At 26.9% G+C, this 26,473-nt stretch overlaps 2 protein-coding genes and 1 long non-coding RNA gene across 5 annotated transcripts; 2 read left to right on the plus strand and 1 right to left on the minus strand.

Moving 5' to 3' along the window:
* Positions 1–369: 369 nt before the first annotated feature.
* LOC145189471 (coiled-coil domain-containing protein 43-like) lies at positions 370–4,300 on the plus strand. Of its 2 annotated transcripts, none has more exons than XM_090087350.1 (5): positions 370–856; positions 2,012–2,177; positions 2,474–2,721; positions 3,568–3,620; positions 4,020–4,300. In XM_090087350.1, exons 1-5 carry the CDS (start codon positions 816–818, stop codon positions 4,199–4,201), a joined length of 690 nt encoding a protein of 229 aa, XP_089943476.1. In that variant the 5' UTR covers positions 370–815; the 3' UTR covers positions 4,202–4,300. The 2 variants fall into 2 exon arrangements, with proteins under 2 accessions (XP_089943476.1, XP_089943477.1); XM_090087351.1 differs by having other exon boundaries at positions 512–555.
* A 650-nt stretch (positions 4,301–4,950) lies between these two features.
* LOC145188553 (diacylglycerol kinase theta-like) lies at positions 4,951–24,568 on the plus strand. 2 transcript variants are annotated; one of them, XM_090087348.1, is made up of 28 exons: positions 4,951–5,138; positions 8,097–8,176; positions 8,260–8,362; positions 8,828–8,916; positions 9,324–9,455; positions 9,658–9,790; positions 10,159–10,194; positions 10,365–10,459; positions 10,916–10,988; positions 12,645–12,727; positions 13,000–13,040; positions 13,788–13,878; positions 14,017–14,071; positions 14,358–14,419; positions 15,615–15,750; positions 15,900–15,941; positions 16,098–16,213; positions 16,442–16,593; positions 16,862–17,013; positions 17,103–17,208; positions 17,455–17,616; positions 17,696–17,786; positions 17,941–18,002; positions 18,085–18,127; positions 20,911–20,979; positions 21,353–21,406; positions 21,552–21,650; positions 23,911–24,568. In XM_090087348.1, exons 1-28 carry the CDS (start codon positions 5,012–5,014, stop codon positions 24,064–24,066), a joined length of 2,640 nt encoding a protein of 879 aa, XP_089943474.1. In that variant the 5' UTR covers positions 4,951–5,011; the 3' UTR covers positions 24,067–24,568. The 2 variants fall into 2 exon arrangements, with proteins under 2 accessions (XP_089943474.1, XP_089943475.1); XM_090087349.1 differs by lacking the exons at positions 4,951–5,138; positions 8,097–8,176; positions 8,260–8,362; ... (8 more) ...; positions 13,788–13,878; positions 14,358–14,419 and adding an exon at positions 14,259–14,309 and having other exon boundaries at positions 14,037–14,071; positions 23,911–24,567.
* On the minus strand, positions 19,987–23,435 carry LOC149888122 (uncharacterized). The gene is made up of 3 exons (XR_016452479.1): positions 23,275–23,435; positions 20,199–20,270; positions 19,987–20,105 (listed from the first exon to the last, which is right to left on the minus strand). It is a non-coding gene; the product is annotated as an uncharacterized LOC149888122 (long non-coding RNA).
* Positions 24,569–26,473: the final 1,905 nt, after the last annotated feature.

A 26,473-nucleotide genomic window follows, 5' to 3' on the forward strand; every position in this document is an offset into this window, starting at 1 on the left:
TAAACCTTTCATAAACCATCTTTTCTTTAGTGTTTTTTTTTCTAAGCAAGTTAACGAAAAGTTTACTGAATGTTCAAAATCAAAACGGTTTTGAGCTGGAGCGTTTTTCTTTAATGTATTAAAGTATATCTATCCTTGAGTGTAATTTAACCACAAAACAGTCGCGCAGAAAAGTATTTCCATAAACGTTTTCATAATAATTTTTGCACTAGTGTAGCGCGACGGCTACGTAACAAAACTTTGTTATTGAAAGCCACGTTTAATCTTAATTTTGACTCAGTTGTTGTTGTCGCTTGGGGGTTGCGGTTAAATAAAATATTAACGAACGGGCTACTAAATAATAGGCGTGACGTTGACGGAAAATATAGATGCAATTACCGTTTTTATTGCTAAAAAAAAAAAACAGAAAAAAAAACAAACAAACTCGTAATGTCTTAAAAGAAATTATTAACATGCTGGATAAGATTTTCCGAAACGGGTCAGTGGGGCTGTCTGCTTAATTAGAGGGCTTCTACCTCAGTCATTTATGTACATATATGTAAAAGGATATTATTTGTAAGTTCAAGCAGCGTGTTTTGATTACATCATAGATATTGTAAAAATCATTAACTAAAAATGTTTATAAGAATTTTGTAAAACTCAAATAACACTCCGTTTTTCTTCAAAAGATTTAAAATCTTGCATCGTGTACGTAGTGTAGGTAAACTTAATGTATGATGTGCAGCTGCAGAATATGGCCTGCTTTCATTAGATAACTTAATAGCCTAAAGCGTAATTATTTCACCGTCAAGCATGGTGTTATACAAGATGGGTAGATGTGTGGGAATTTATGCAACATAAGTCTAAGCACATCCAGGTAAATTGCTCTTCTTTAAAATAACAATGGTTTCAATCAAATTATCTGAATACAGATAATAGCAGCTTCTATCTCATCATCTAATTGTCCTGCACACATTTTTGTATGTATGTATGTATGTATGTATGTATGTATGTATGTATGTATGTATGTATGTATGTATGTATGTATGTATGTATGTATGTATGTATGTAATGCTTTCTTCAACTGATACATAAATCATGTATACAGTCAGTTTTATAGAAAGCAAAATAAAAATAAATGTTTACAAATGTTCAATATTTAGTGTAGTGTCAAAAATTTAATGGTATATTAAGTTGAAATGTTGTTTGAAGTTTAATATTTTATCTATTTTAAGTTAAAGTTTTCTATCTTTTACTGTTTCGTAGAAAATTCCTTATAAAGTTTAGATATTAATTTTTAAAAAATCAAACTTAAGTTGTTGTTATAGACTAATTTCTAACTATTATTTTTAAAATAAAATTAGCAGTTACTTATTACATAGATAAAATTAAAAAAGTAAAAAATCTCTCCATTTTTTAATGCAGAAAATAATATTTTTATGTAACTCAGTTGTTGAACACCAAACATTTAACTGGCAATAGCTCAATTTTATACAGTATATATGTTTGTAGTGTAGTAATGATGCAATCGAAACATTTTGCTCACAACTTAAAATATTGCTTTTAAATATATGTATTGTATGTCTGTATATATGTGTTTGAGTGTATGTATAAATTATTATGTATGCAAATAACTTAAATATTGTTATAATTTTTGTAAAGTAATTACCAATGGCATATACATACGCACAAATTTTATAGTTAAATAACTTATTTATTAGTAGAATGTATTTATATGTAATTGCATTTGTTTTTAAATAACTATTTGGATTTATCACATTATTTTCAATAATCGTTTCATTCATTTTCAACTTAGTTTACTTTATTAACTTAGTTTATTTAAAGAATTACAAAAAAAAAAATTAAAAAAAATTAAAGATCTACATTAACTGTAATGAATTGAAATTTTCTAAAATTGTTATTATTGAATATATTTTGTTTTTATATTTATGTTTGAGTATATGTATATTACATTCATGTAGCTAGATAAATACTATATATCTAATAACTATTACATATCTAATATACATAGATGGTCAATGGCAGAAAAAACATTTGATGATTATCTCTGTCAAAAGTTAAAGATAATTGGATTAGATGAAGAAATTTATTCAGAATATATAAAAGGAATTCTTCACGATTTTTCAAATGAAAAAGAGTTGAAGGAAAGTCTAAATGATGTACTTTCTGATGTTTTGGTAAGATCTATGTTTAATTTATTTGTATATGCCAACTCAAATAGGATGCAATATGATAAAAATATATCTTGTGAATAGCTTTTGTTTGCCAGTATTAATCTGAGGTTTGCTTTAAAAACATTTTTGTTGCTAATATATATTAGGTTTTGTTTTAATGAATTGGAACTGAGACAATTTTTTTTTCATGTTTTTAAATAGTTCTAACTGTTTTGTATAACCTATTTACTTTTGTACACATGTGTACATTTGTTTGTAATTTTTTAAATTTAACAGTTTTATTTCTTTCTGTGGTTCAGGAAAGTGATGTTTCTGAAACAATTAATGAGCTAGTAGAACATTGGCATCAGTTTCAAATATCAGACCAACTTAAAAATAAAGAAATAGGAAATGTTGAAACTTTGAAAGAGGATAAAATTAAAACATTAATTGAACAACAACAAAAAATTGATAGTGAAAAGAAAAAAGCATTTGTTGATATTGACAGCAATGGAATTAAAACCCGTTTGCTTGAACAGTATGCTGAAGTATCAGGAGATGATGAAAGGTGATTTTGTACTGTTAAAGAAAAACTTTATTCTTTTTATTTTATCAAATGTGCATGTAAAATAAAAGTCTATACTTAAATATTTGAGCATGCAAAAGATGTAAAATGTATTTGTATACATCTTGAATTAGTTTTTAAAAAAGCCTGGTAAAATGGCTTCTTTATTTGATATAATTTGGTTGACATCGAGTTTATCTCAGATTTTTGAATTATTAAAGGTTGTGTTAATGTTTTTTGCAGTTCTTATAATATTAACACTTCTAATAGGCATGTTTTTTTTTATCACCTAAGTATCACCTGCTCTTTTGGTAAAATGATATAAACAATTGTAGAAAAGGAATGATTGAAAATAAGAATTAATGGAACAGTAGAGTAAGAAATTTCCCTTTAAAAACCATTTGGAAAGAAAGGGTCTCTGTACTAGTTAGAAGAATGGAGAAAGTTAAAAGACTGGAGATACGAACTTAATAACATTAGTTAATTAATATTTTTTTATAAAATAACTTTCGAAAAATTAATAATGGAGTATTTCAAGCTGATTTATGTGCAAAAAATGAAGAAGCTGAAAAAAAAAAAGATTAATTAAGATAAAGATGTTTGCTATAAAACATATACAAAATTTTCTTGTAAAAAATAAACATAAAAATGGAAGTGTTTATATACAAAGATAGCTTTTTTTTTTCTTTCTGCATTGAAGTCTTTATCCTTGTGGCATGTATAATGTTGAAAACAATAAAATGTGTTGCAACCAGATTTTTTATATAAGATATACACTAGATTGGATGCTATTTGGTTTTTAACTTCATATAAACTTTAACAAAAAAAACCTGATGTTTAATTTTTTAGTGAAGATGATGATAGCAATGAAAACAGAGTTAAAAAAAACTCAACTTTACCCAGTATCTTTTCATTGTTACCTTTTAATAAGTAGTATTTTTATATATTAAATTATATATAAATTGAATTTGTTATAAAATATGCTTAATCTAATAAAAAGATTAGACATTTTTGTTAGTGTTTTGTTCCAATAAGTTACTTACGGACGTCCAAATTGAACATTTTTTGGAATGAAAGTAAAACTTTTTTCAAATAAAGATTTTCATTGCAATAAAATATTTTGATTATGATGTTATAACTTTTATTACAATAAAATAATTTTAGTGTAATCTTGATACATTGAGAAAAAGTAGTGGATAGAAAAATATTTTAAGTATAATTTTGATGCACTGACAAAAAGTATAAAAGTAATAAATATAAAAAGTATGAAAAATAAATGTTTTCTGTAACTTTAAATTTTGTCAATACCAATGTGCAAGATGTCATCAATAAACAAAATGAACAAAGAGAAAAACAAAAAAAAGCTAGCGAAGAGAAAAAACAACGTGATAAGCTAGATAGAGAAAAAGAAAAGTTAAAGAAATTAGAACGATCAGAGAAAGAGAAAAAGCGAACTCAAAAAGTGGAAAAACGGGTCAAATAACCAAAGATGTTCAAATAGTGTTTTTTGAAACTGGCATTCTGTTTTTTTAAATTTCTGTAAAAGACTTGTATGAAAGAAATTAGTATGCTGCATGATTTATTTTTGCTTTCCTTTCTGTAATTTAATATTTGGCCATGGTATTGCAAATACACAGACGGTTTAATTTTTTTTTCTTAATGAAGTTGGCGTTCCATTGTTAAATGTTGAAGGGAATTTTTAGAATCATTTGTGAATAACATTAAAAAAAAAAATGTTATTTAGCTCTTTATTTTGGTTTAAATTTTTTAGTGCTGTTTCAAAGCTTGAATGTCATGAAGTGAACTTTTATCATTATTTCATCATTGTCATTAAACTAAAATATTCAAGTTTTGTTAACAGTGCACTCTCATTAGGTTAGGAAACATTTGATTTCATTCTTTCTGGCTCTAAGATTGATTCTAATATCTAAAAGATGTTTTGTGGACTTTAAAATCAGTAAAATGTGATTGTTTTCACTAACGATGCAGATAGGATGCTTAATGATTGTATGGAGGAGGAAGTATTCCTTAATACTTTTCAAATAATTCATTACAATTACAACCTCAGGAAAGATTGTAATTGTCATTTTGAAAAATTGTTTGTCAAAATATATTGGTTAATCATTGAATATTATTTGTTACTATTTGTTATTTATGTTTGAAATATTATGCTATTATTTGTTATTTATGTTTGAAATGAAAAAAAAAAAAAAAAAAAAAAAAAAACTTTCTCTTTACTGTTGCTTTTTCTAGTTGTTATCATGGATTGATACATTCTAGATTTAGAATAAAAATGTTAGAAAGTGTGCTAGATGATACTGGTCATGATCTAAAGCTGAAATCATTTCACAAACCAACATACTGCCATCATTGTTCAGATTTACTTTGGGGCCTCGCCAATCAAGGCCTACAATGTTCAAGTAAGTTTTTCATTCCTCTTATTTTTTCTTATTCTTTCTATTTTTATTCTTTTTCAATTTATTTTTTTTTACATGTTTTCTTTTTTGAGACCATTTTTTTGTTGTTGAAAGATTGAATTTTATTAAACAACCATTCCACACTGTACTCTAGACACTTAGTGAATGAGAAACCAAATATTTAATTGGAAGCTAAAGCTTTCCAGTTCTTAAGAATAATGTAGCACCAATCACTTTATTTTAGATAATTGTTGAATTTAGATTCATTTTATGGAAATAAAAGATTCCACTTGATATAGAAAAAAAAACTTCAGTTTCTAAAAACTTTCTGTATATTCTAGTTATGCCATAAAATAAAACAGGGCTTTCTTGTAAAAAAGACTAAAAGTTCAGTTTAATTGAAACTGTTTCTATTCAAGTAATGAATGCTTATGTTGTATGTATGCTGTGAAGATAGTCACTTTTTTAATGTGATATAGAAAGATATGATTATTCCAATTGAATAATTGTCCATTACAACAAATCTGTTAAGGCAGTAAAAATAACTAATTGTTTTAATCACAAGGTTCTTAAAGGCACAGACTGAATACCAAATAAAATTTAAAGAAAGTTTGAAAAATCAAAAAAAAAGTTTGGTTATTTTAAGAGAAAAAGATTGAAAAAAGAAAGAAAAAAACATTAAGAAAAAGTCTTTTTGTCACTCATTTGTGAAAAAAATTCTTGTTGATTAATGATAAGTAAAATTACCAATAGTTAAATAATAAGTAAATAATAGTTAATAGTTAAGTACATAGGTTAAAAAGTTTCTTGCAATTGGTTTCTCAACTGTCTTTAAATCAACTTAGTGAAGCTTAACTCCTTGAAAAACTATTAAAAAGTTCTAAAAGGTATGAGAATAAGTTGAGATTTTGACTTTTTTTTTTTTTTTGATGTCTGTTGTAGAAAGTTAATGTTCGTTCAATAATTTTCATCAAAAAAAAAGTTGTTTCTGTTGCTTATCATCAGGATTCATACAAATCTACTGTTATTCTTTCTGATGATTTGAAACAATCAAGGAACAGCTTTTTGGTTGATAGAAGATATCTTAAATATTTATAAGTTTGGTCTGAGCAGTAGTGTGTTAATTTTGGTCCAGTAAGACAAAAACATTTTAAAATGTTAGTACCAAACTGAAAATGTCTTTTTGTGTGTTATCATGGAACCTATTAAAAATATATTTAGGTCATTTAGATAATATTTAGTGGTCACCCAAGAGCCATGAAATTTTGGCAAATCAGTGTAAAAGTGTTTGAAATGTTAGAGTTCTAAAAGTTACTGTAAATTCAACTACCATTTCTCTTCAATATTACAATCTAGCAATTTTATTTAATTTTATTCAATTTTATTTTAATATAGAAATCATCCTGCTGTCCCAAGCAATTTCTTATGGCTTCAGTTTACCCGCTTTTTTTTATGAGCTGCTGATTTCTGGAAAAGTACAAAGGAAATAGATCTAATGTTATAAATAAAATTTAGCAAAAAAAGTTTACAAATTTCCAGAGCTTTCTGGAAATTTACTCATCACTGCATATGACTTGGGAGCTTTCTAGAAAACTAATAATTTTTTTTTACTGATTAAAGAACAAAATTGTTTTTAGAACAGTATATAATTATACAGTTATATATTAGAATCTAGCACTTTTATGTTTATGCTAACTTTATGCTTAGTTAAGTGTTTGAAATCATGGTAATGTGAATTGCTTGATTGGCATGTGTTGACATAAAACAAAAGTATCAAACACTGGTAGACTTATTGGAGCTTGCAAAATTCTAGGGACAACTGTTGGTTGCAGCTTGCTATGGTTAGCCTATCACTTACATTTTTGAGGTGCTTTTTCTGATGTATTTGGAGCTGTCCCAAAATTATTGATCTCAAAAAAGTTTCTTCAAAAGCACTGCCATTTATGATAGTCTTCTTGAAATCCCAAGAACAAACTTCGAAAACTGCCTAAAAGTGAACAAAGTTGCATTTTAATCAAAGAAATAATATAGGATGCACTTCCTACCGGTCAATTTAAAAACTTAAAGATTTTCTTGCACTTACATGGATTAAGAAAAAGCACGTTATGGCAATATGTTGGAGCTTTTTGGCATCATTACAAGATATCAAGTGAACTGAATCAAAATAATTTCTTGATATCTGATAAATTGTTTCAAATCTTTTGTCACTATGATGTAACTAAAAAAGCTCTAGACTGATGATGATGATATTAAAAGGGTCAAATGTCATGTAACAGTGTGAAATGGCTGTAAAGTAACATACACATTATCTATTGTTAGTATTAATTTAGTTAAGTTGTTAGTTTAAATTAATATAGTTTAATTTCTTACATAATAAACATAATTTAAAATTAATTTATTAATTTTATTATGTTTTTTATTATCAATTGTTTAATAAATGAATAAATTAGTTTTATACCTTTTTTTTAAAAGTTCTTCAAAAGAACAATACATAGCGGTACTGTATCAAAACATTTCAAACGTTTTGTGATAAACTGAAGCAGCGGAAATAGGTGCATACACATTATTTGTAAGCTAGAAAGTTAGAAAAACTAAGGCTTTGAAGTTTCTCTTATTAAAATCTCAGTCTTTTGCCAGATGCTACATTTTCTTCCTTTTATATTTGAGCAAAGAAGTAAAAAATTTTTACTTTTTAACTATTCAAACATTTTAAACTGTTAAAATACTTTCAATCTTTAAGTATTTCAAAAATTTATCATAACTTTATGACAAAAATTTAAAAGTGTATGTATTCTCAAATTATACAAGGATCTTTTCATTTTTAAGAAAAAAATTGATCATTTTCAGTTTCTGGTTTGACCAATTTCTGTTTTGGCCAATTTCTGTTTCGCTGTTGATTTGTTTTTTTACTATGTAAAGTTTATATAATATGATGAATTTCATTTTATTTATTTCTCTCAGTATGTGGGTTTGTTTCTCATGAAAAATGTCAACCAAATATAGTTACCCCTTGCAATGTCAAAGGTTCAACTCCAATACAGGTTACATTTTGTTCCTTTTTCTGGTTGTTTTATCTTATTAACATTTGGTATTGCAATACTTAGATATATAATTATTGGTTTAGATTCCTCAAGCACACACTCTAGTAGCATGCAGTAGTTCCAAGAAAAAGTATTGTGCTGTTTGTCGACTTCGAATTGACAATGCTCAATCTTTTGCATGTGAAGGTTGTTAGAGTTAAATATTTTTAATATAATAAATATTTTTAATATAATAAATATTTTTTTAAATTTCAATGCTTGACAGAAATGATTCAACACAGATAAGTTCTTAGCTCCTGTAGCATTATAAAAGATTAATATTTATAGATAGGTTTGCTTGTTAATCAAGGTTATTTAGTTTATCTCTATATTATTTTGCTTTTACATTTTACAGAAAAATAGCTGTAGAAGTTAATTTACTTTAGATTAATGAATTAAATTTCTAAATTAATTTTTTTAAATTAATTTTTCAGTTATTAGCTAAACTTGCTGAAATACAAAATTAATTATAGATATAGTTAATTTAGTATTTCAATTGTTTTAAAGTTTTGTTGAAAACATAGAATTAGTTAACATTTGTTTGAAATTTTTTTATTTAATACTTATAATTATTAAGTTATTATTTTTGGAATTTTTTCTCCCTCCCTTTAGTTTGTACATATTATATACATAGCCATTGTCGAAAGAATATTGTGCATAACTGCAAAATAATATCATCATATACCTCTACCATTTCCAAGGTACAAAATTTTTTTTTTTTTTAATTATTTACTAACAGTTATTTTAGTTTAATCAATTTTTTTTTATTGATTTTTTTAATTTAATTTTGTTTTTATATCAGTTAATGTTTAAGTATTTGCAGATTATTTTTTCAAAAGTCAATTTCCCCAATTTAAATTAGATTATAATATAAATAAAGTTTATATGTATTTTTTTCCTTAAAAAAATATTAATGTTGCCACATTATCCATTAATGCAAATTGTTTAGAGAGACAAAACACTAAAAATAAAATTGTCTAAGCAAACTACAATAATAATGAAGAGTATCCCCCTCCCCCATTCTCAAAATTATTTTTTGAAAATATTACTCTTATTTAACCTGTTTCTATTTTTTGAATGTGAACATGAAATTTAATGTTAAATTTAGAAATTACTCAAACCAAAGCATCATTGGTCTGAAGGACACCTACCACTTTATTCCAAATGTCAAGTTTGTGCAAAGGGTTGCAGCAGTGTAGACTGCTTAACTGGATTACGTTGCTCATGGTGTCTTAATACAGTAATAATTTCTTTTCTACTTTCATTGTTCTCATTGATTTTTCTTATAAAAAAAAATCATTTTTTGTATCAACTTTACTGATATCTATAATTTTATTACATTTTTAATATTTTTTTATTTTTTATAATTTTTAAATTTTAATTAAAATTTTTTTTTATAATTTTTATTTTGATGATATCTTTTTATCTGCTTTTTTTTTTAGGTGCATTCCTACTGTGCAAGTCAATTTAATCCAAGATGTGACTTTGGAATACTTTACACTTTCATTTTGCCACCTTACGCAGTCAAACAATTTTCTTCACACAGTTTATTTTCAAAACCTACAGAATATTTAGGTAGATTTTCTACAATTTTAACCAATTAATAAACTAGTAATGCACTGTAAATTTTTCATTTATTATCCAGCCAAATATTAAGTTAAGAAACCATATGCGGCCAGATATTAAATTGTATAACCTTAACCATCTTATTAATCTTAACTATAATAAGAAACTTTTTGGAAATAAGTTTATAAAAATTTTGCTATGCTATACAACTATCAAAATTAAGAACTGCTTAGGAGACAAAATTTACAAGAAAATAATCTTAAAAATGTTTTACAACTTTTTTTGTTAAGCTTATAAAATAAAGGAGTATAAAATTTATTTCTATCTCTGATTCGTTATAATGATGTAATAATGTTCTTTTATGTTGTTTTGTTTAGTTTCTTTAGATAGCTTAACCAATGATTCTAATAGTGGTAAGTATCATACAATTTTATCTCATTTTCATTTGTTATTTTCATTTTGGATCCTTTTTTTTTTTTGCACTGTAATTTGCACTTAAATTATTAAGGTTCAAAGTTAAAAGATGTTTTTTTTTTTACTTTTTAATGGCTACCTATTAGTCTCATCTTTATCATTTTTTTAGATCACGATTGTCAAATTTTTGAGGGTGCTGTGAATAATCCAAACTGTTGGAGATATGTATCATTTTCAAAGGATTCGACAGTTGCAGATGTCCTTGTAATAATTTCTGTCCATATTATTAAATATTACTATTTATATAAATTCAACTCAAACAAAACTGAATTTATGTTTATTTTAACAATTACTATAATGATTACGATTGTAATTACCATAGTGATTACCATAGTGCCTTGCACCATTTTTGTATCATTTAGAATTAAAATGTTTTAAGTGTGTTTTGGCCATCAATTGCCCAGTGCAAAGAAAAATTTTTATTAAATGAAACTTTGCCAGATTAAATTTTAACTTACGTGATGTAATAATTGTAAAATTTTATTTATATTTGTCTTTCAACTTTTGTAACTAATACTTTTTTTTTCTCTAAGCACACTGACCAAGTATTATATGTTTTAAACTGAACTCTCATTCAAAGGAATGAAATAATTGAGTTTTTATAGCTTTTTGATAACGATAAATATATTTTTATTCACAAAATGTTTTCTAAACTTTTAGGCTTCTGCTCTAAAATGCTTTAACATAACAGAAGACAGTTCCAAATATCATCTAGCAGGAATTGATAATTATGGTATAAGTTATTACAACTCTTACATAAAGATTTTTTTTTTAAATCTTTATATCAGGTAGAGCAATCTTTTTGGTTTTGCTGTATTATTTCATGTTACTATCATGGTCTACTTTATTTGTACACTTAGATATCCTTTATTTTAACCCCTCAGAAAATAAAGTTGTTGCTTGCATATATTTTTACAAATTAAAATATCTTACTAATTAATATTAGGAGATTAAAAAAAAAAAAGAAAATTAAAAAACTTTCCTAACTGTATTCTGTCCTACAAATTCTACTGAAGTGAGTTTATCACAACATGTGAAGTCCCTTATTACTCCCTGAAGAAAATCACCAAACAAAACAATATTTTAAATATGTTTCAATAAGACCAATTGGACCAGTCTTTATTTAATATCTTTCTTAAAAACCTTGATGCTTTGTGAAAATCTATTTTTTAATGTTTTCTAAAATATAATGATCTTGTAATTTGTCTCCAGATGTTACAGAATGTTTATATTGCTGACTTTAATTTTAGAGTTAACACACCATCCTAAATTCAAAAAAAAAAGTATAAAGTGAAAATGATTCATGACTGTTAAATATCAACATTTAAAATTACATATAAAAACATTTCTGTGCAGTTCTGTGTATTTACAGTAAATATATTTTAAAAACATTTTAAGTGAAATCTTATCTTTAAAAAATAAAAAAATTAAAAAAGAGAAGACTTAACTCAAAGACTTTTTTAAATTCATCATAGCAGTCATATCTTATGTTTGCTGTGCAACATCAATTAAAAGACGTTAATATTGAGATGCACGTCAAGTTGTTTTTAAAGGGTCGCTATTTACCTTAATATTTTCTTCATGGGAGTTTTCTGCATTTTATGTGGTTTCATATGGTTCATCACATAAAAGTTTCAGTTACATAAATTCACAATTAGAAAAATATTCATTAGTATTAGATTAAATGCAAAAATATAACTCATGTACAGCTATTCATTCAATCAAAATTATTGCCTTTACCATTGACATTATTACTAAAAAAATATAAGCAATGTCAAAATTGATTCTTTAAGCTTACCAATGTATCTGAAATTTAAAAGATATCAAGATATTAGCTTGAGTTTTGAACTTACTTGCAGAATTGTGAAAAGTATTTTGGTGGATTTGTAGTGATGAGACTAGAGAATTGTATAAAGGAAACAGATTTTTTTATCATTAATTTACAAGTGGTGGGCTTATTGCACACACCAATTGTGATACAGCTCACTAGTAGGATTATCCCTAAAAGAAAGAATACCTACTAGCAAAGTAGCTGTTAATCCAATCTTTTAAAAAGAAAAAAAATGCAGAAAACTGAATTTCTTAATCTTTATTGCATGTTTTAGTATGTTTGTATTGATACCTTTATATGTTTTGGTATTCATCCTTTGTTATTTATGTTTATTTATTTAAATACTTTATCTTAGAATATATACATCTTTGTGGTTTATTATTTTGTTTAAATTTTACAAAAAATTCATTTTGCAAACATGCAAAATGCCCTCATTTATTAAACTTTTCTCTAATGAAAACTGGCTTCTACTTTTTTTTGTTTAAAATTCAGAACATGTGGCAGTGTAAATAAAGTTGATCATGGTACCATCATCATGCGTCATTCTGTTTTTTTTAGAAAATGAAATTGTCTTGCATCAAGATGAAATATTCTCCAATATTTATCCTGTTTGCCATCAAAAAATATTTTTAAGACATGAAGTAAAATTTTGATTTTTGAAATTAGAATTTTTTTTACATTTGCAAGTTGAAACTTTTTGTTGCACAAATATTTAAATAATTTATTATAGTATAGTTATAGTTTATTAAAGTGTAAATGTTGTTACAGTAGTTATTGTAATAACTACTGTAACAAAGTTTATACTATAATAATATTTAAGTTGGAATCATAGGGTATTGTATATATTTTTATAGTTGACTCATTCATTCAGTTTATTTTTAAATGTATACATTCTTTTTTTTAATGTTTGAAGGCCAATGAGATTAATATGACCATTTATGCAGGAAATATCAAGTAAGTATAAATTATTTTGCTTTTTCTTCTTTCTATGAGGTACTTTATGTAGAAAAAAATATAGTGATGTAGAAAAAAATATAATAATGTAGAAAAAAAAATAATAATGTAAAAAAAAAAAATGTAGAAAAAAAAAACAGTTTCTTGCTTGTTGTAAAAATGATTAAAAAATTTTTTTTAATTTGAATTTACTCAATTTATGCAGCCAAATGTGATCATTTATCCTCAACTGCTAAAAAATGGCTGTCATTTGTTAGTTTTCACACCAAGCTTATTTTTCCTGATCTAATTTTAACAGTAGTCTTCCATGAAAGGGATTTGATTTTTAAAATTTCACCATTTTTGCATCAGGATTTTTTTTTTTTGTATTCATTTTCTTCGTTGGGATTAACAAATATTTTTCTTAAGAATATTGATTTATATTTAATTAATAATTGATATTTATAAATTTTATGATTTAATAATTTCATCATAAAAAACCAAAGCATAAACTTGTTTTTTTGAGTTGGAAGAAAATTTTAAAACTAATTTAGTAGAATGTGTCCATATATACTTCTGTTGGTGTCCATGTATGTTTTGTTTAATCAGAAATTTTTTAAAAGTTGTTTTATCTATCTATTTAATTTTTTTAATGAATAGTTATTTAAAGTAGTATTTTAGGATTAATTCTGATAGCCGCATTTGTCTTTGTATTTTAAACTTTAACTTACACCATGGAAACACAAAGTTAATTCATTTTTGTTTCAGTTCTGGGATATCAAGAGTGAACTTAAAAATAAATTCAAAATCTTCTGTGAATGATATAGTCAAAAACGCTTTAGAGCAGTTCCAGCTCAAAGTAAGATATTTCAACTGCAGATTGGTAAAGTAGAAAACGAAACCCTTTTAAACTGAACCAATAGATAAAAACTGAATAAAAATCTGATTTTAAATACAATGAGTAACTCTAGATGTTTTTTTTTTTTTTTTTTTTAAGGACAAATGTTCTCTGGATTTTTCTATAACAAGAATGAAGCTTGAAACTGATTTTGGTAATGTTTTTGTATTTGTTTTATTGGTCACTGATTTCTTGTGTAAGTTCAGAACCTCTTATGCTGTTGCAGTAGCAGTCCATGTTGTATTTGTATTTGTATTTCCATGTTGTATTTTGTAGGATGGTTTTATTAGATTTTAGGTTCTTAAATAGAAGCTGTTTATTTTTTCTATAATTTGTCCTAGGATTGATGCCATAATGGTTGATAATGGATGTGGATGGTTGTAATGTACAAAGTGGAGTATTTTTTTAGTTCTTACATTTTATTATCGTTTTGCATTTAGTAATGGAGTCTTATTTACAATACAATGAATCGTTGTATGACGAAGTTGTTAAAGAATTTGAGGCAGGCTAATTTTCTTGTTAATTTTTCCTCTTTTTTTGTTTGTTTGTTTATAAAATAAAGTTTCCAACATTTTTATAACAAAGTTTTGTTTCGATAAAAGTTGTAATAAATGATAAATAGGTTTCTGCTTAAAACTAGTGAAAAAATTTTTTTTCATAATATTTAACCTTTTTAAAAGAGTTTTTAGAATGATTTTTATACAAGTATCATAATTTTAAAATAATTATCATAATTTACAAATTATCAAACAGTTAAAAGTTAGCGCTTTTAAATATGCTTTTAAATTGATGCTTTGTTTTTAGGTTTATTATTTTAAAAAAATTGAAGAAAAAGGAAAAAGGATCAAGCTACATTTTTATTGTTTTGAGTAAATTAGATTTTAAACTTCAAAACAACATAGCTCACTTATTTGTTAAGCTAAATATCTGTGTAATTTGATTGGTTTTCTAGTTATATAGTCAATTATTATATAGTTAAACTGTAGCCGAATATAACAGGGGACAAAAACCCAAAAAAAGCAAAAATGTAGCTTGATTGTTTTTCCAGTGTGGTCTTCAATTGTGTACATTCAATTTTCTATGGCTTAGTTTTCTCCTAGTGAAATAAGTGAATGTTGTGTGTATTTTGTGGGGATATTGATTTTCTTTGTGATGTTTTAAGTAAAGAAAACTGAGGTGTCAGAAAGTGAAGAGTCATTTTTTCTCTTTTAGTTTATAACTAACAGAGAAGAAATTGACTCCTCATTTTTTTTTTTTTTTTTTTTGTAGAAAATTTTCTAACTTGTAAAGATTGTTTTGTAAAAAAAAAAAAAATGAAAGAATCGTTCAGTTTATTTATTACTAAAAATGTTAAATTTTTTCTTTTCTTCTCACAGCAAAATGTAATAATTACAAGTTTTACTTTTAATAATAAAAAAGAAAAAAAGCCTTTTTCTCTACAAAATTAGAATTGTTTTTTGGTAAAAAAAAACAACAACAATTTTTTTTGTTATTTTGTAAAAAAGTCAAACTCATTGCAATATTTAAATGGTGATTTGAAACATAATTAAGTTAAAAATATAAAAATTGTGTTTATTTTTTAATACTAATCATGTAATATTTGTGATATTAATAAAGAGTGGATAAATTATTAGTTGAGTTATTCAACATTTTTATTATTTTAATTTTGATACTATTTTTTTATTTTCTGTTTGTAGTCAAAGGATGCAACACGGTTTTATCTTCAACCAAAAAAGGAACCTATGTCCGAATATTCTCTTTTTATAGGAAATTTACCAACAGATTTGCCTAAAGATAAATATATTGCTCTTCTTTCTAATGCCTTAGGTGGATGTAAGTTTCTCTTTTTAATATTTGTTTTATTTTTTTTTTTTAATGTTTAATAGTCGTAATTTTTGATTTTTACAAAATAATAATATATTTATGTTTGATAGTCTTAATTTTTGATTTTTACAAAATAATATTGTAAAATTCAAATTTAGGGGAGAATGACATGAAGTTGGAAGCTTTTTTTCCTAACAATGGTGAACCTTTTTTTATGATTTTGTTATTTACATTAACTTTACTACTTAATAATTTTTAAGTTCCTAGATTGTTTTTTTGTTGTTTTTTTTTTAGTTTCTACATATATATAAATAAAGAGTTTAAGCTTTATAATAATTTTAACTTTCTTTTTATAGGTGGGGCAGTTATATCTTTTAATTCAGAGAAAACCCTTGAAAAGTTATCTTCAAAAGTTAAAAAGATCATAGTCGATGGCAAAACTTTGTTTTCAAGTTTTTTATCTGAGATTGAGGTAAAAAGTTGGTAATCATGCTGATAAAATCTTCTTAAAAATCTTTAGAATGAAATAATAGAAGTCTGCTTTGAAGTTCAACAAAAGTTACAAAATTCTTTTTTTATGTTTTCTCCACATTTTTTTCTGTTTTTTTAAAATTTCATTTAAGAACTAAAATGCATAATTATGTGTAATTGTATGTGTAATATGTGCTGGGTACGTACAAATTTTTACAAAATTATATAGGAGGACTATATAAGTAAAGGTGTTACTCCATTGTTGGTTCTTGTTAATTCAAAAAGTGGGGGAGGACAAGGTGAAAAGCTACTTACAACTTTCAAACGACTTCTTAACCCTTTTCAAGTGGTTGACTTATTACAAGGAGGACCATTACCTGCGTCAGTAAATGTTACATGTGTTTAGTATTAGAATTGTGTTGTGCTAAGTACTACTTATTGAATATATATACATATATATATATATATATATATATATATATATATATATACATATATATATATATATATATATATATATATATATATACATATATATATATATATATATATATATATATATATATATATATATATATATATATATATATATATATATATAATTTTGTTTCTTTTAATTTCTTCGTACTGGATAAAATTAATTTTCTAGCTTATACATGTTTCGAAATCTCCAACAGTTTCGAATTCTTATATGTGGAGGAGATGGAACATTTGGATGGGTCTTGTCATGTTTGGATGAGATTTCTTACAATATTTTAAAATGCAAGCAACCAGCATCTGCTCTTCTTCCTCTGGGAACTGGTATGAGATTTTAAATAATCATTCATATTCCACTTTTTCATTTCTTTTTTTCATTATTTCTTATCATGAAAAGACTTTTCTTGACATAGGCAATGATCTTTCACGTGTGCTGAACTGGGGGGCAGGCTATACTGGTGAATCTCCTCTTAATATTTTGCAGTTGGTTGATACTGCTGAAGTAGTAATGTTTGATCGGTTCGGTTTAAGAAATTTTTATGTTTTGGTTCATTTTTGTTAAAAGAAAGTTGCATATTAAAAGGATTTACATGTTAATTTTTTTTTCATGTGAAAAAACATACGAAGCTAACACAATTTAATAATTTTGAAACAACAAAAAAGCATATACCATATATGTAAATTGTATGTTTTTAATCTGTGCTATAGTTCTATTTGCTTTTTTGCATTAATTTCTTACTCTAAGGTTGTAATTAATATGTTTAGATGGAATGTTGTTTTTGACAATCCTTATGGTGTTTCCAATTCAAAGAAGGAGCCTACCAATTTAGTTCCAATGAATAATTATTTTAGCATTGGTATAGATGCAGAACTGTGTTTAGAATTTCATTTATCAAGAGAAGAAAATCCAGAAAAGTTTAGTAGCAGGTTAACCTTCATCATTTAAAATGTTATTGTTTGTTACAAGATTTCTCTTTGTTGATTTAAATGGATATCAAATTTTAAGGATGCATAACAAAGGAGTCTACTTTAAAGCTGGTCTTCGTAGACTCACCAAAAGTAATATGGCGGATCTGCAAAATAAACTTACTTTAAAGGTAAATCTTTAGCATCAGTGAAAGGTTCTGTTTATGAAAATAAATTAAAAGTATTTTTTTTACAATTTTTTTTACAATTTTTTTTTTTTTAAGAAAAAAAAAATTGTGAAAAAAGTTTGAGAAAATTTAAGTATTAAACTGAATAAATATTTAGGTGGATGGCAAAGAATGTAAAATTCCTTCAATCCAAGGATTAGCCATAGTAAATATTAACAGGTAAGAAACAAAATTCGAGTATTTGTTTGTAATTCCAGCCGTATCACAAATTTAATTTTTTTTTTTATTTTTATTTCTTCAGTTGGGGTGGTGGTGCAGATCCATGGGGTAAAGATGCTGATGAGGTTTTTAGTCATTTCTGCTTTCTCATTTTGATTCAATATTAATTAACAAAAGTTTATCTAAAATGTGACGTTATTTCAATTAAAATATCTTTCAACTCATCTAGTATGTTGTACAGTAATGAATAGATTTCTGTGCAAAATAAAGTTCCATAATTTATTTTGCAGTAGAGATATGAAAAAGTTATAATCTCTAATGCAAAGGCTATAAATAAATTTTCATTTAAATTAAATTGCTTAAGACAATTTTTTTTAAACAGGTTTAACCACAAAATAAATTGTGAAAATGAAAACGAAAACATAAATTTTAAAGAAGTTGAAATAATTGGCTTATGAGATATTGCCTAACTAGATGTAAGCTTTTTGTACCATGTAGACTTGGTATGTTAAATTTGCAATGAGATCGATATAAAACCCTGAAATAACAAGTTTTTTTTTCTCCAAATAAACAATGATATTCAATATCATTCTACTAATGAAAAATTAGCAAAAGAAAAGCTGATAAACTTTTTAGCTGGAAAATCAATGCCTAGACTTTCACAAAATATACATTGGGATGCAAAAGTTTTGTGTTAGTGGCTTTTTAAACTCTAATTTGTTTTAAAAAAAGGCCATATATTATAATCATTATGTTAGTATGAGATAGGAAACAAAATAATATAAGAAAATAATATTATTTATGTTTGTGAATGCATTTATTATTGTAATTATTATATTTACATGTGCAAAAGTCTTTGGCTGCATAAAATACATTGATGCTGTAGGATGTTCATAGATGCGTTTATCAACAATAGTGGGTTGAATGTTTACAATTAGTTCATAGAAAGTTGTTGGAGCATAACTAAGGGTCAGCATCAGCTGAGCCATAGTTGTTCTCCCACTTCATTGGTTGTGACAATACCAATATAAATACTACAAGACTCATGCACAAGCCATTTAGCTGTTGCTGTAATTTACATAAAATTTACAAATCTTGATGCTGCTACATCAGGTTCTCATGTTCTTGATCATCCAAATTCATGAGAGAGTAATAAAGTTTTCAAAAGAAGAAAGTTCTTCTTGTAATATATAAATACTATAAGACTCATGAACAAACCAGCTGTTGCTGTAATTTACATTCAAGTTACAAATCTTGATTGTTGCTACATCAGGTTTTCATGTTCTCATTCAAATTCATGAGAGTAATAAAATTTTCAAAAGAAGAATATTGTTCTTGTAAAATTCCTTCACTATTTCTTCTCTTAAAATTGCTTCATTAATTCTTCTTGTAAAATTGTAAATCAACCATGAACAATATTCTTGTAAAATTGTAAATCAACCATGAACAATAAATAATGTAAGATACCATTGTGGATATGGTTTAAAAGGTTGTCTACTACTTACACAACCTTTTGAACCAAGAAAAATATTTAAATGACCAAGATGACCAAGAAAAACATCTAAACACCAATGACCAAGAAAAACATCTAAAAAAATAGATTCTATCATTAAATGCAAATCAACTGAACATGTCAAGAAAACTGCTATCAAAATTGTATGCAAGCTATAGGATGACTAGGTAATGTTAGTTGTAATACTGTGACACGAAGGCTAATTTTGTGAGACTTTTTGGCTATATAAGTGTAAAAAAACCATTGATCAGTAAAAAGAATAAGAAGGTCCAATTCTAATCTCCCAAAGATTTCTTAAAGTGGACAATCAAAGATTGGGAAAAAGTTATTTTCTCAGTTGAATCTAAATTTGATCTTTTTGAAAGTCAACAACATGTACAATGTCTTATTATTTGAAAGCAATAGTCAACAACATGTACAATGTCCTATCTTTTGAAAGCAAAAGTCAACAACATGTACAATGTCCTATTGGCATGAGAAATGATGTTTGGTACCAAATTTGAACTGTAAACCACAGTGGAGGTAGTGTGGAATAGGGAATTTTCTCTACACAAGGAATCCATCCATTGGTCAACTTCTTTTGCAGAGACCTAAAAAAAAAATACTTCAGTTTCAAAAGCATAGATATTCAAATAAAACTGCATTATTCAAATCATTGAAGGAAGAATATGATAAAACTCTACCTGCGTGCATTAATCTGTTAATTATATCAATCCTACATTGTTGTGTGGATATTATTGCTGCAAAGGTTATGTCTGCAAAATAATAATATAAAAATTTAATCAAATCTGTTGCAGAACATGTTGACTAACAATGTTTCTTGTCGTACAGAATGGCTGGAAACCTTTACACATGTTATATTTACAATTGTAACAATAAATATATTCACAAACATTATTTTTTTTATAACTCATACTAACATCTCATAATGATTAAAAATGATAAGCCTTTTTTAAAACTTCATTAGAGTACAAAATGTCACTAGCTGGAAAATTTTGCACACTATTGTATTTAGTACTGCTCAGGATTTTTACTATTGCCTGCAGAAATCAAGACCTGAAGATGAACTGAAGTTGGTTGCTCCAACAAAGGTTTTTATTTATACCTGTCATGATAATCAGTTTCACATTAGATGATTGTTAAGACTCTCAACCATAACGCTTTGAGTTTACAGCAAAATGGCAGAAATTTGTTCAAAATCAGACCTTTTTGGGCTGTGTGGAAACCTTTAAAGTAATCAATAGTTCTTCATATAAAAATATGGGTTTCACATCATATGGCTCTAATGTTTATTTTCCATGACCCAGTTTTGAATAGCATTATTTTATAATATGGGGTTAAAAAGAGAAAACCTTTTTTTAAACTCACTTATATACACTTAAAATGTTGGTTTAGAAATTCAAGTCTCAATCATTTAATGATGGTCTTCTGGAGGTGGTTGGGTTTACAGGTGTTTATCATATGGTAGGTCTTCAAAACCTAATAGATGCGTATTTTACATTACATTTATTGTTAAGTTAATAAAGTTGTTTTTTTTTCCAAATAAAAAATTTTGCATTCCACTTAATTTAACCTTCTTTTATGGCTGTAGGCTATCTTCCATTTGTTAGGAAAACTTCAGATTGATTTATTTATTTCATAAATTTGGTAGTAATACAAAATTCTATAATACTTATTTTACATTAAGCTCTCTTGAAAGGAATTGAATCTTGAAATTAATCTTGAAAGTTTGTCTGGCAATAGGGTTTTGTAATGATCTATGATGAATAGAGTCTCGTGTAATAATAGCACCAATATTAACATGCTTTACTAATTTATATTTTTAACATATTTGCAGGGTAAAATCAAAAGTGGTCTTTCAACGGCGATCAGAATTGCTCAAGGAGCTCAAGTAAAAGCTTTTATAATTCATGCGTTCCAATGATAATTTATCCAACAATATTTCCCATCGTTAATTGCTGTTTTTAATAATTACTTTGTGTGTTCATATGATAATATATCCAACAATATTTCCCGTTGTTAATTGCTGTTTTTAGATTGATTTAGAATTGAAAGCTGAACTTCCTGTACAAGTAGATGGTGAACCTTGGCTTCAACCGGAAGCGTGTATACTTGTTAGGCCGATGTTACACCAAGTAAATGATTTAATAATATTAAATTTAAAACGATCATTAGTTAAGGGGATTGATTATATTGGTAATCGAGATGAAATACTAACAGAGGCTTTTTGAGAGAGCGTGGAAAATAGTTAATAAGCCATTTTAACTCTCATCGATAGTTTCTAATGATCTCGGGGAAATTTTACATGAGCGTGAATGAGACGATTGGTGTGAATTACTTATGCAAGATATTTCAATATTTTTCGATCATCGAAATAAGATCCTAATAGAGACTAATTGGTAATCTCTTGTATATCCGTTAAAAAAACGAAATCAAAAAAAATCTTGCAAAAGTTTGACCACAACAGCATGAGAGTTAAAATTTCGTTCACCGTCGAGAAACAAGCATATTTACAATTACATCAGTTAATATAAATAATATTGACGAATTTTTAATTTTGCTTAACCAATAGGTGAACTTCTTACGAGAAAAACGCTGCCCTCACGTTTTTCTTGTCACAATCAACGCTTCTATATGTCGCTTTTTACCTATTTCCTGGCCTTTGACATTTGCAACTTCTAGAATTATTTTTAAGTTATCTACACCGATAGTAACAGCCCAAGATCTTTTTGTGTGTGAGAGGAAAAAAAAAAAAAAATTTCTCCAAATTAAGTATTTTACTAATCGGTTAAAAAAAAGTCCATGTAAACGCAGTTTCATGTAAACATTTCACAGATTGCCAAATATTGTCAAATAAATAACACTGGTCAACAAAAACAATTTTTTTTTTTCTTACTTGGGTTTGATAGTTGTTTTTAGGCAATTAGGGTCTCTGAATTCGAATGTCAATTTTTTTTTCTATTGCATCAAGTTATTTTATCTATGGACATTTTAATATTTACCATGTTTCCCCAACCTGTTACTACATATTTCAGAAACCTATCATTACTTTGTGGTTGGCCTTGTCTTGAGGTTGTGGACTATATTCAGTTTGATTTGACTGTGCAGTGAATGAGGGTTAGTGTCAGGGAGCTGCGTGGTTCTACCAAAACAACGGTAGCCTATGAGGGTTTTCTGCCGTTTTGGCTGCTTTACTAACGGTTTTAGGTGACACCTATTACTTTATTCCCCTCAAAATCAACCCACCAACGGAAGTTTAGTGGTCAATCAATCAGAGCGTACCTCATCTGTAATTGGATTGAGTGGTCAAAGAAACACTCATGAGTACGTTTCCGTTACCAAATCCAAAATCACTTGTATTGGATTACAATTATCATCACTACACTCAGTTCAATGTAATGGTATTAATACGAATGAGTTATCAATACGAAATATGTTTGAGTTCTCCAGACAAATTTTCTGTTACATTTGTAGGAATTTTACAGTATCAAGTCAAAGTATGAAGATTAGTGACTTTGTCAAAAGAGTTTACTTACTTTAAGATTAAACTGGGTGATCAGGGTAAATCGTGGGCATTTCATAATATACGTAAACCATTTGTTGAAAATTTACGACAATAGGCAAAGAACACAAGGATGAGACAAATATTTGGTACTCCTATGATATGGCGGGAGCAAAAAAAACCAAATATACGATTGTTACTTCTGTCTCACAAACACTTCTGATTATACGAAGAAATCGAGATAAAACACAAATTACCCAAATATAGCTTCAGCGATTCGTCAAGTACTTCACTCAAGTGAGATACCAGTGCCTACTTTCAAGGAAATTCCTTCACAGGCAAGTGTATCAGAAGCAAGTGTATCAGATGCAAGCCATCAATAACCATCTCGATGTAAGCGACGAGCATGGCGAGCGGTTTTATCAAGATTTGAAAATGATGGAAAATAGATATCAAGGCCGATGGGGAATACACATGATGGCAGACTACTGTTGGAATATTCAACGAGAATGTCTGGACATGAAACACTCAAGACGTGAATATGTCTCATGTTTATATGTCTGTATGTAAAAAAAATGCGATGTTACCTTGTCATTGTTCGTTTCAGTTCAATGGACTGTATTAAACTTTTGTTTTGAGCCTTTTTCACTCATTGACGCACCCTGAGAAGTCAATTTGTAATTTTAAATTTTATTATCCATTTAATCATAAAACACGAATATGTTGTAGAATAAAAAGTTGATGTGATAGACAAAAAAAGAAGCCAGATTTGGAATCAGCGAATCGATTTGAGCAAAAAACAACCACCAAATCTAAGTCAACACAAAAATTGTGTTGACCAGTGTAACTTTTTCGATTGATTAAAATTCCATTTGCATTTTTTGATGGTTTAGACTCAAATGCTGTTCAAGTGTAATGATATTCGTCGACGAGCATTTACGTCTGTGCCACCCCCTCCTAAAAGGGTAGATGGGGAAGCGACATTGGAACTGCGCGACTCGATTCGTCTTGGTCTCGATAATTGGTACAAAAAAGTAAAATCTCGATGATTGTGACGTAATCGATGAGTAAACTTTCGGAAGGTTTTTGCTGCTTGTATTATTTTTGAATACTTAACAAATTTTTTACTTGCTTTAGTGTTAACGTTCATTTTGATATTTACGCTTGTTTTTGTGAAATACTTTCTCTTTTCGTTGGTTAATTAGATCGGAAATATATTTTGTTTTGTATCCAAATGTATGGGAGAATTCGATGACGTTCATTTTGGCTTTTTTTTTTTTTTTTTTTTTTTATTCACTTTGGTCAAATTTATTATATATATGTTACATTTTAGTTTTATATTTTTATTGTGACAGTCAAAAAATTAAAACCTCTGAATATTATATAAAATGTTTTTCGAATTGTTTTTTAAAACTTTTAGGTTGTGTATTTTTTAACATTTTGTTACGTTTTTTCATTTAACTTTATTTTTTAAATGTAAATCGCCAGCTCATTACTTTATTCTCATTTGTTGAGCAAATTTTCGTGCGAAGTAGGTTTTCTTTTACAACCAGACAAAGAAATATTTCAAATAATTCTTTACTCTATTTTTAAGACTAATTAAAACTAATGAATTTCTTTCTATTTCATCGTTTTTCTCACTTTTTTATTTAATAAAAAAAAAAAGCAAAAAAAAAAAAAAATCCTTTGTAATATTTATAGCGACGCCAGTATCTTCTTTTTAAATTTTTATACATAGGACTAAAAATATTTGCAGTGTGTAAAACGTTATTTTATTTTAGCCGTTTTTTTGTTCAGATTTTTTTGTTAAACGGTCGAATTGTTTAAACATGTACGATGTATATATTAGAAATCGACCGAATTTCGGATAAAAAACGTGATTTTCTCTCTTTTTATTATGAACGTAATCAGCATGAATATGACACTGAATATGTCTATCGGTGTTTCTCACAAAATACACAGAGTACTTATTTTCTGTTAAGTTAGATTTTTCACATGATTTAGACTGAATTTGTTTGTTTTTAAAAGCCAACTCAGTTTGTGTATTTTTTTGCGTCAACTTTCTTCTTTATGTAAAACTCTTTGAATAAGTAAAATAGTCTTGTTTGCCCGTAAATAGTCTTGTTTGCCCGTAAATAACTGGAGTAGCCGGCAAATGCTTTGTAGTTTTTATTAAACAACTATTTTAAGTTAAAAATCTAAACGGGTGATTTTATTAATTTTAATAGTTTGGCCGCTGAATGCAGGTACTATCGTATTCTGCAAACAATACATAAAGGTCTATATAAATGAGAAAGGACTTTAGAAACTTGTGACTGTTCAACCAAAAATTTTGAATTCATATGCGGCGTTGCAACATACTTGTTTCTTTTAACCTCTTGACTAAGGATTTCCAACTTTTAACACCAAAGAACTAAAATTGCTAGTGACGTGACGAGTACGGCTTACTTTTTTGAGGGAAAGTTGTAATGAGTGTTAATAATGAAATAATTTTCATGCCCTTCTTCTAAGCCTTCCTAAAATTTGGACCATCTTTCCCCACCCCACCCTCTTCCCTAAATGTAAATTGTTCACTGAAGAAACTTAATTGTTGTCCTTATTAATAACCGAAGTACCCTTCTGTAGGGCGTGATCCCACCTCGGGAAACACTATTTTAATGTAGATTTCAAAAATAATTCAAGAGATTTCGATACAAAGCAACTTTACAATTAGTTTCAGAAAAGAAATATTAACATAATCTTTGTCACCTAATACCCATGGTCTCTCTCATGTTAGCTATCAAGTTAGGATTGTAAGCTAATTTTCCTGTCCGCAGATAGTTCTCAATTAGTATAATTGATATTCGTGGAATGAATTTGTGTAATTTGTGTAAATAAGTTTTTGTAATAAAAAAAAAAAAAAAGTATTTTTTTAGTCTTGTATGCTTAATTAAAACTCTTGCGTACTTAAAGTTTTATTTACAATGAAGAGTTCGTTACAAAATATTCAAAATCGATTTAAACTCTTTTTCAAATTGGATGTATTACTTTTCTTTCTCGCTTCTTTTTAATTCTTTTATAACATATAAAAAAAGCCGCCGGGCGCCATGGCACCCGCCCACTGTCTTGTGGTTTAAGGAGACCACGACTCTAAACTATTCGTAGACGTCTTGGCCGGCTGCATTATTACAAGCAAAAGGTTTATTGTTTTCTATCGGCAAAAAACCACGAAATTTTTCCCAGACCCAATAATGCAAATCACAAAATGTAAAAAGATTTCTTATATTCAAAATTGAAACGAATAATCTAAAAAATTGATAAACATAACTAATTTAATGTTAATACTATTTATTTACAACAATATTTTTCGAGATGGTTTAAATTCTCGTTGAAATAAAGAAGAAGTTGAAATAAAGAAGAAATAAATTCAACTTCAAAATTGAATTGCGGTGAGGCCACAAGTTTAATTTAATCTAG

The sequence above is a fragment of the Hydra viridissima genome, unplaced genomic scaffold (genome assembly GCF_058129835.1).
Source record: "Hydra viridissima isolate aposymbiotic clone 2 unplaced genomic scaffold, HvirCarnegie_v1 scaffold_5, whole genome shotgun sequence".
NCBI lineage: Eukaryota > Metazoa > Cnidaria > Hydrozoa > Anthoathecata > Hydridae > Hydra > Hydra viridissima.

What these genes read in the sequence shown, in the direction of transcription:
- LOC145188553 (XM_090087348.1), top strand. Translation starts at nt 5,012, where the DNA reads ATGTTAGAAAGTGTGCTAGATGATACTGGTCATGATCTAAAGCTGAAA. An exon ending in CGACAGTTGCAGATGTCCTT is followed by an intron (nt 10,460 to 10,915) that starts GTAATAATTTCT and finishes CTAAACTTTTAG; the next exon opens with GCTTCTGCTCTAAAATGCTT. An exon ending in AGCAGGAATTGATAATTATG is followed by an intron (nt 10,989 to 12,644) that starts GTATAAGTTATT and finishes TGTTTTTTTTAG; the next exon opens with AAAATGAAATTGTCTTGCAT.
- LOC145189471 (XM_090087350.1), top strand. Translation starts at nt 816, where the DNA reads ATGTGTGGGAATTTATGCAACATAAGTCTAAGCACATCCAG. An exon ending in ATAAGTCTAAGCACATCCAG is followed by an intron (nt 857 to 2,011) that starts GTAAATTGCTCT and finishes TAATATACATAG; the next exon opens with ATGGTCAATGGCAGAAAAAA. An exon ending in ATGTACTTTCTGATGTTTTG is followed by an intron (nt 2,178 to 2,473) that starts GTAAGATCTATG and finishes TCTGTGGTTCAG; the next exon opens with GAAAGTGATGTTTCTGAAAC.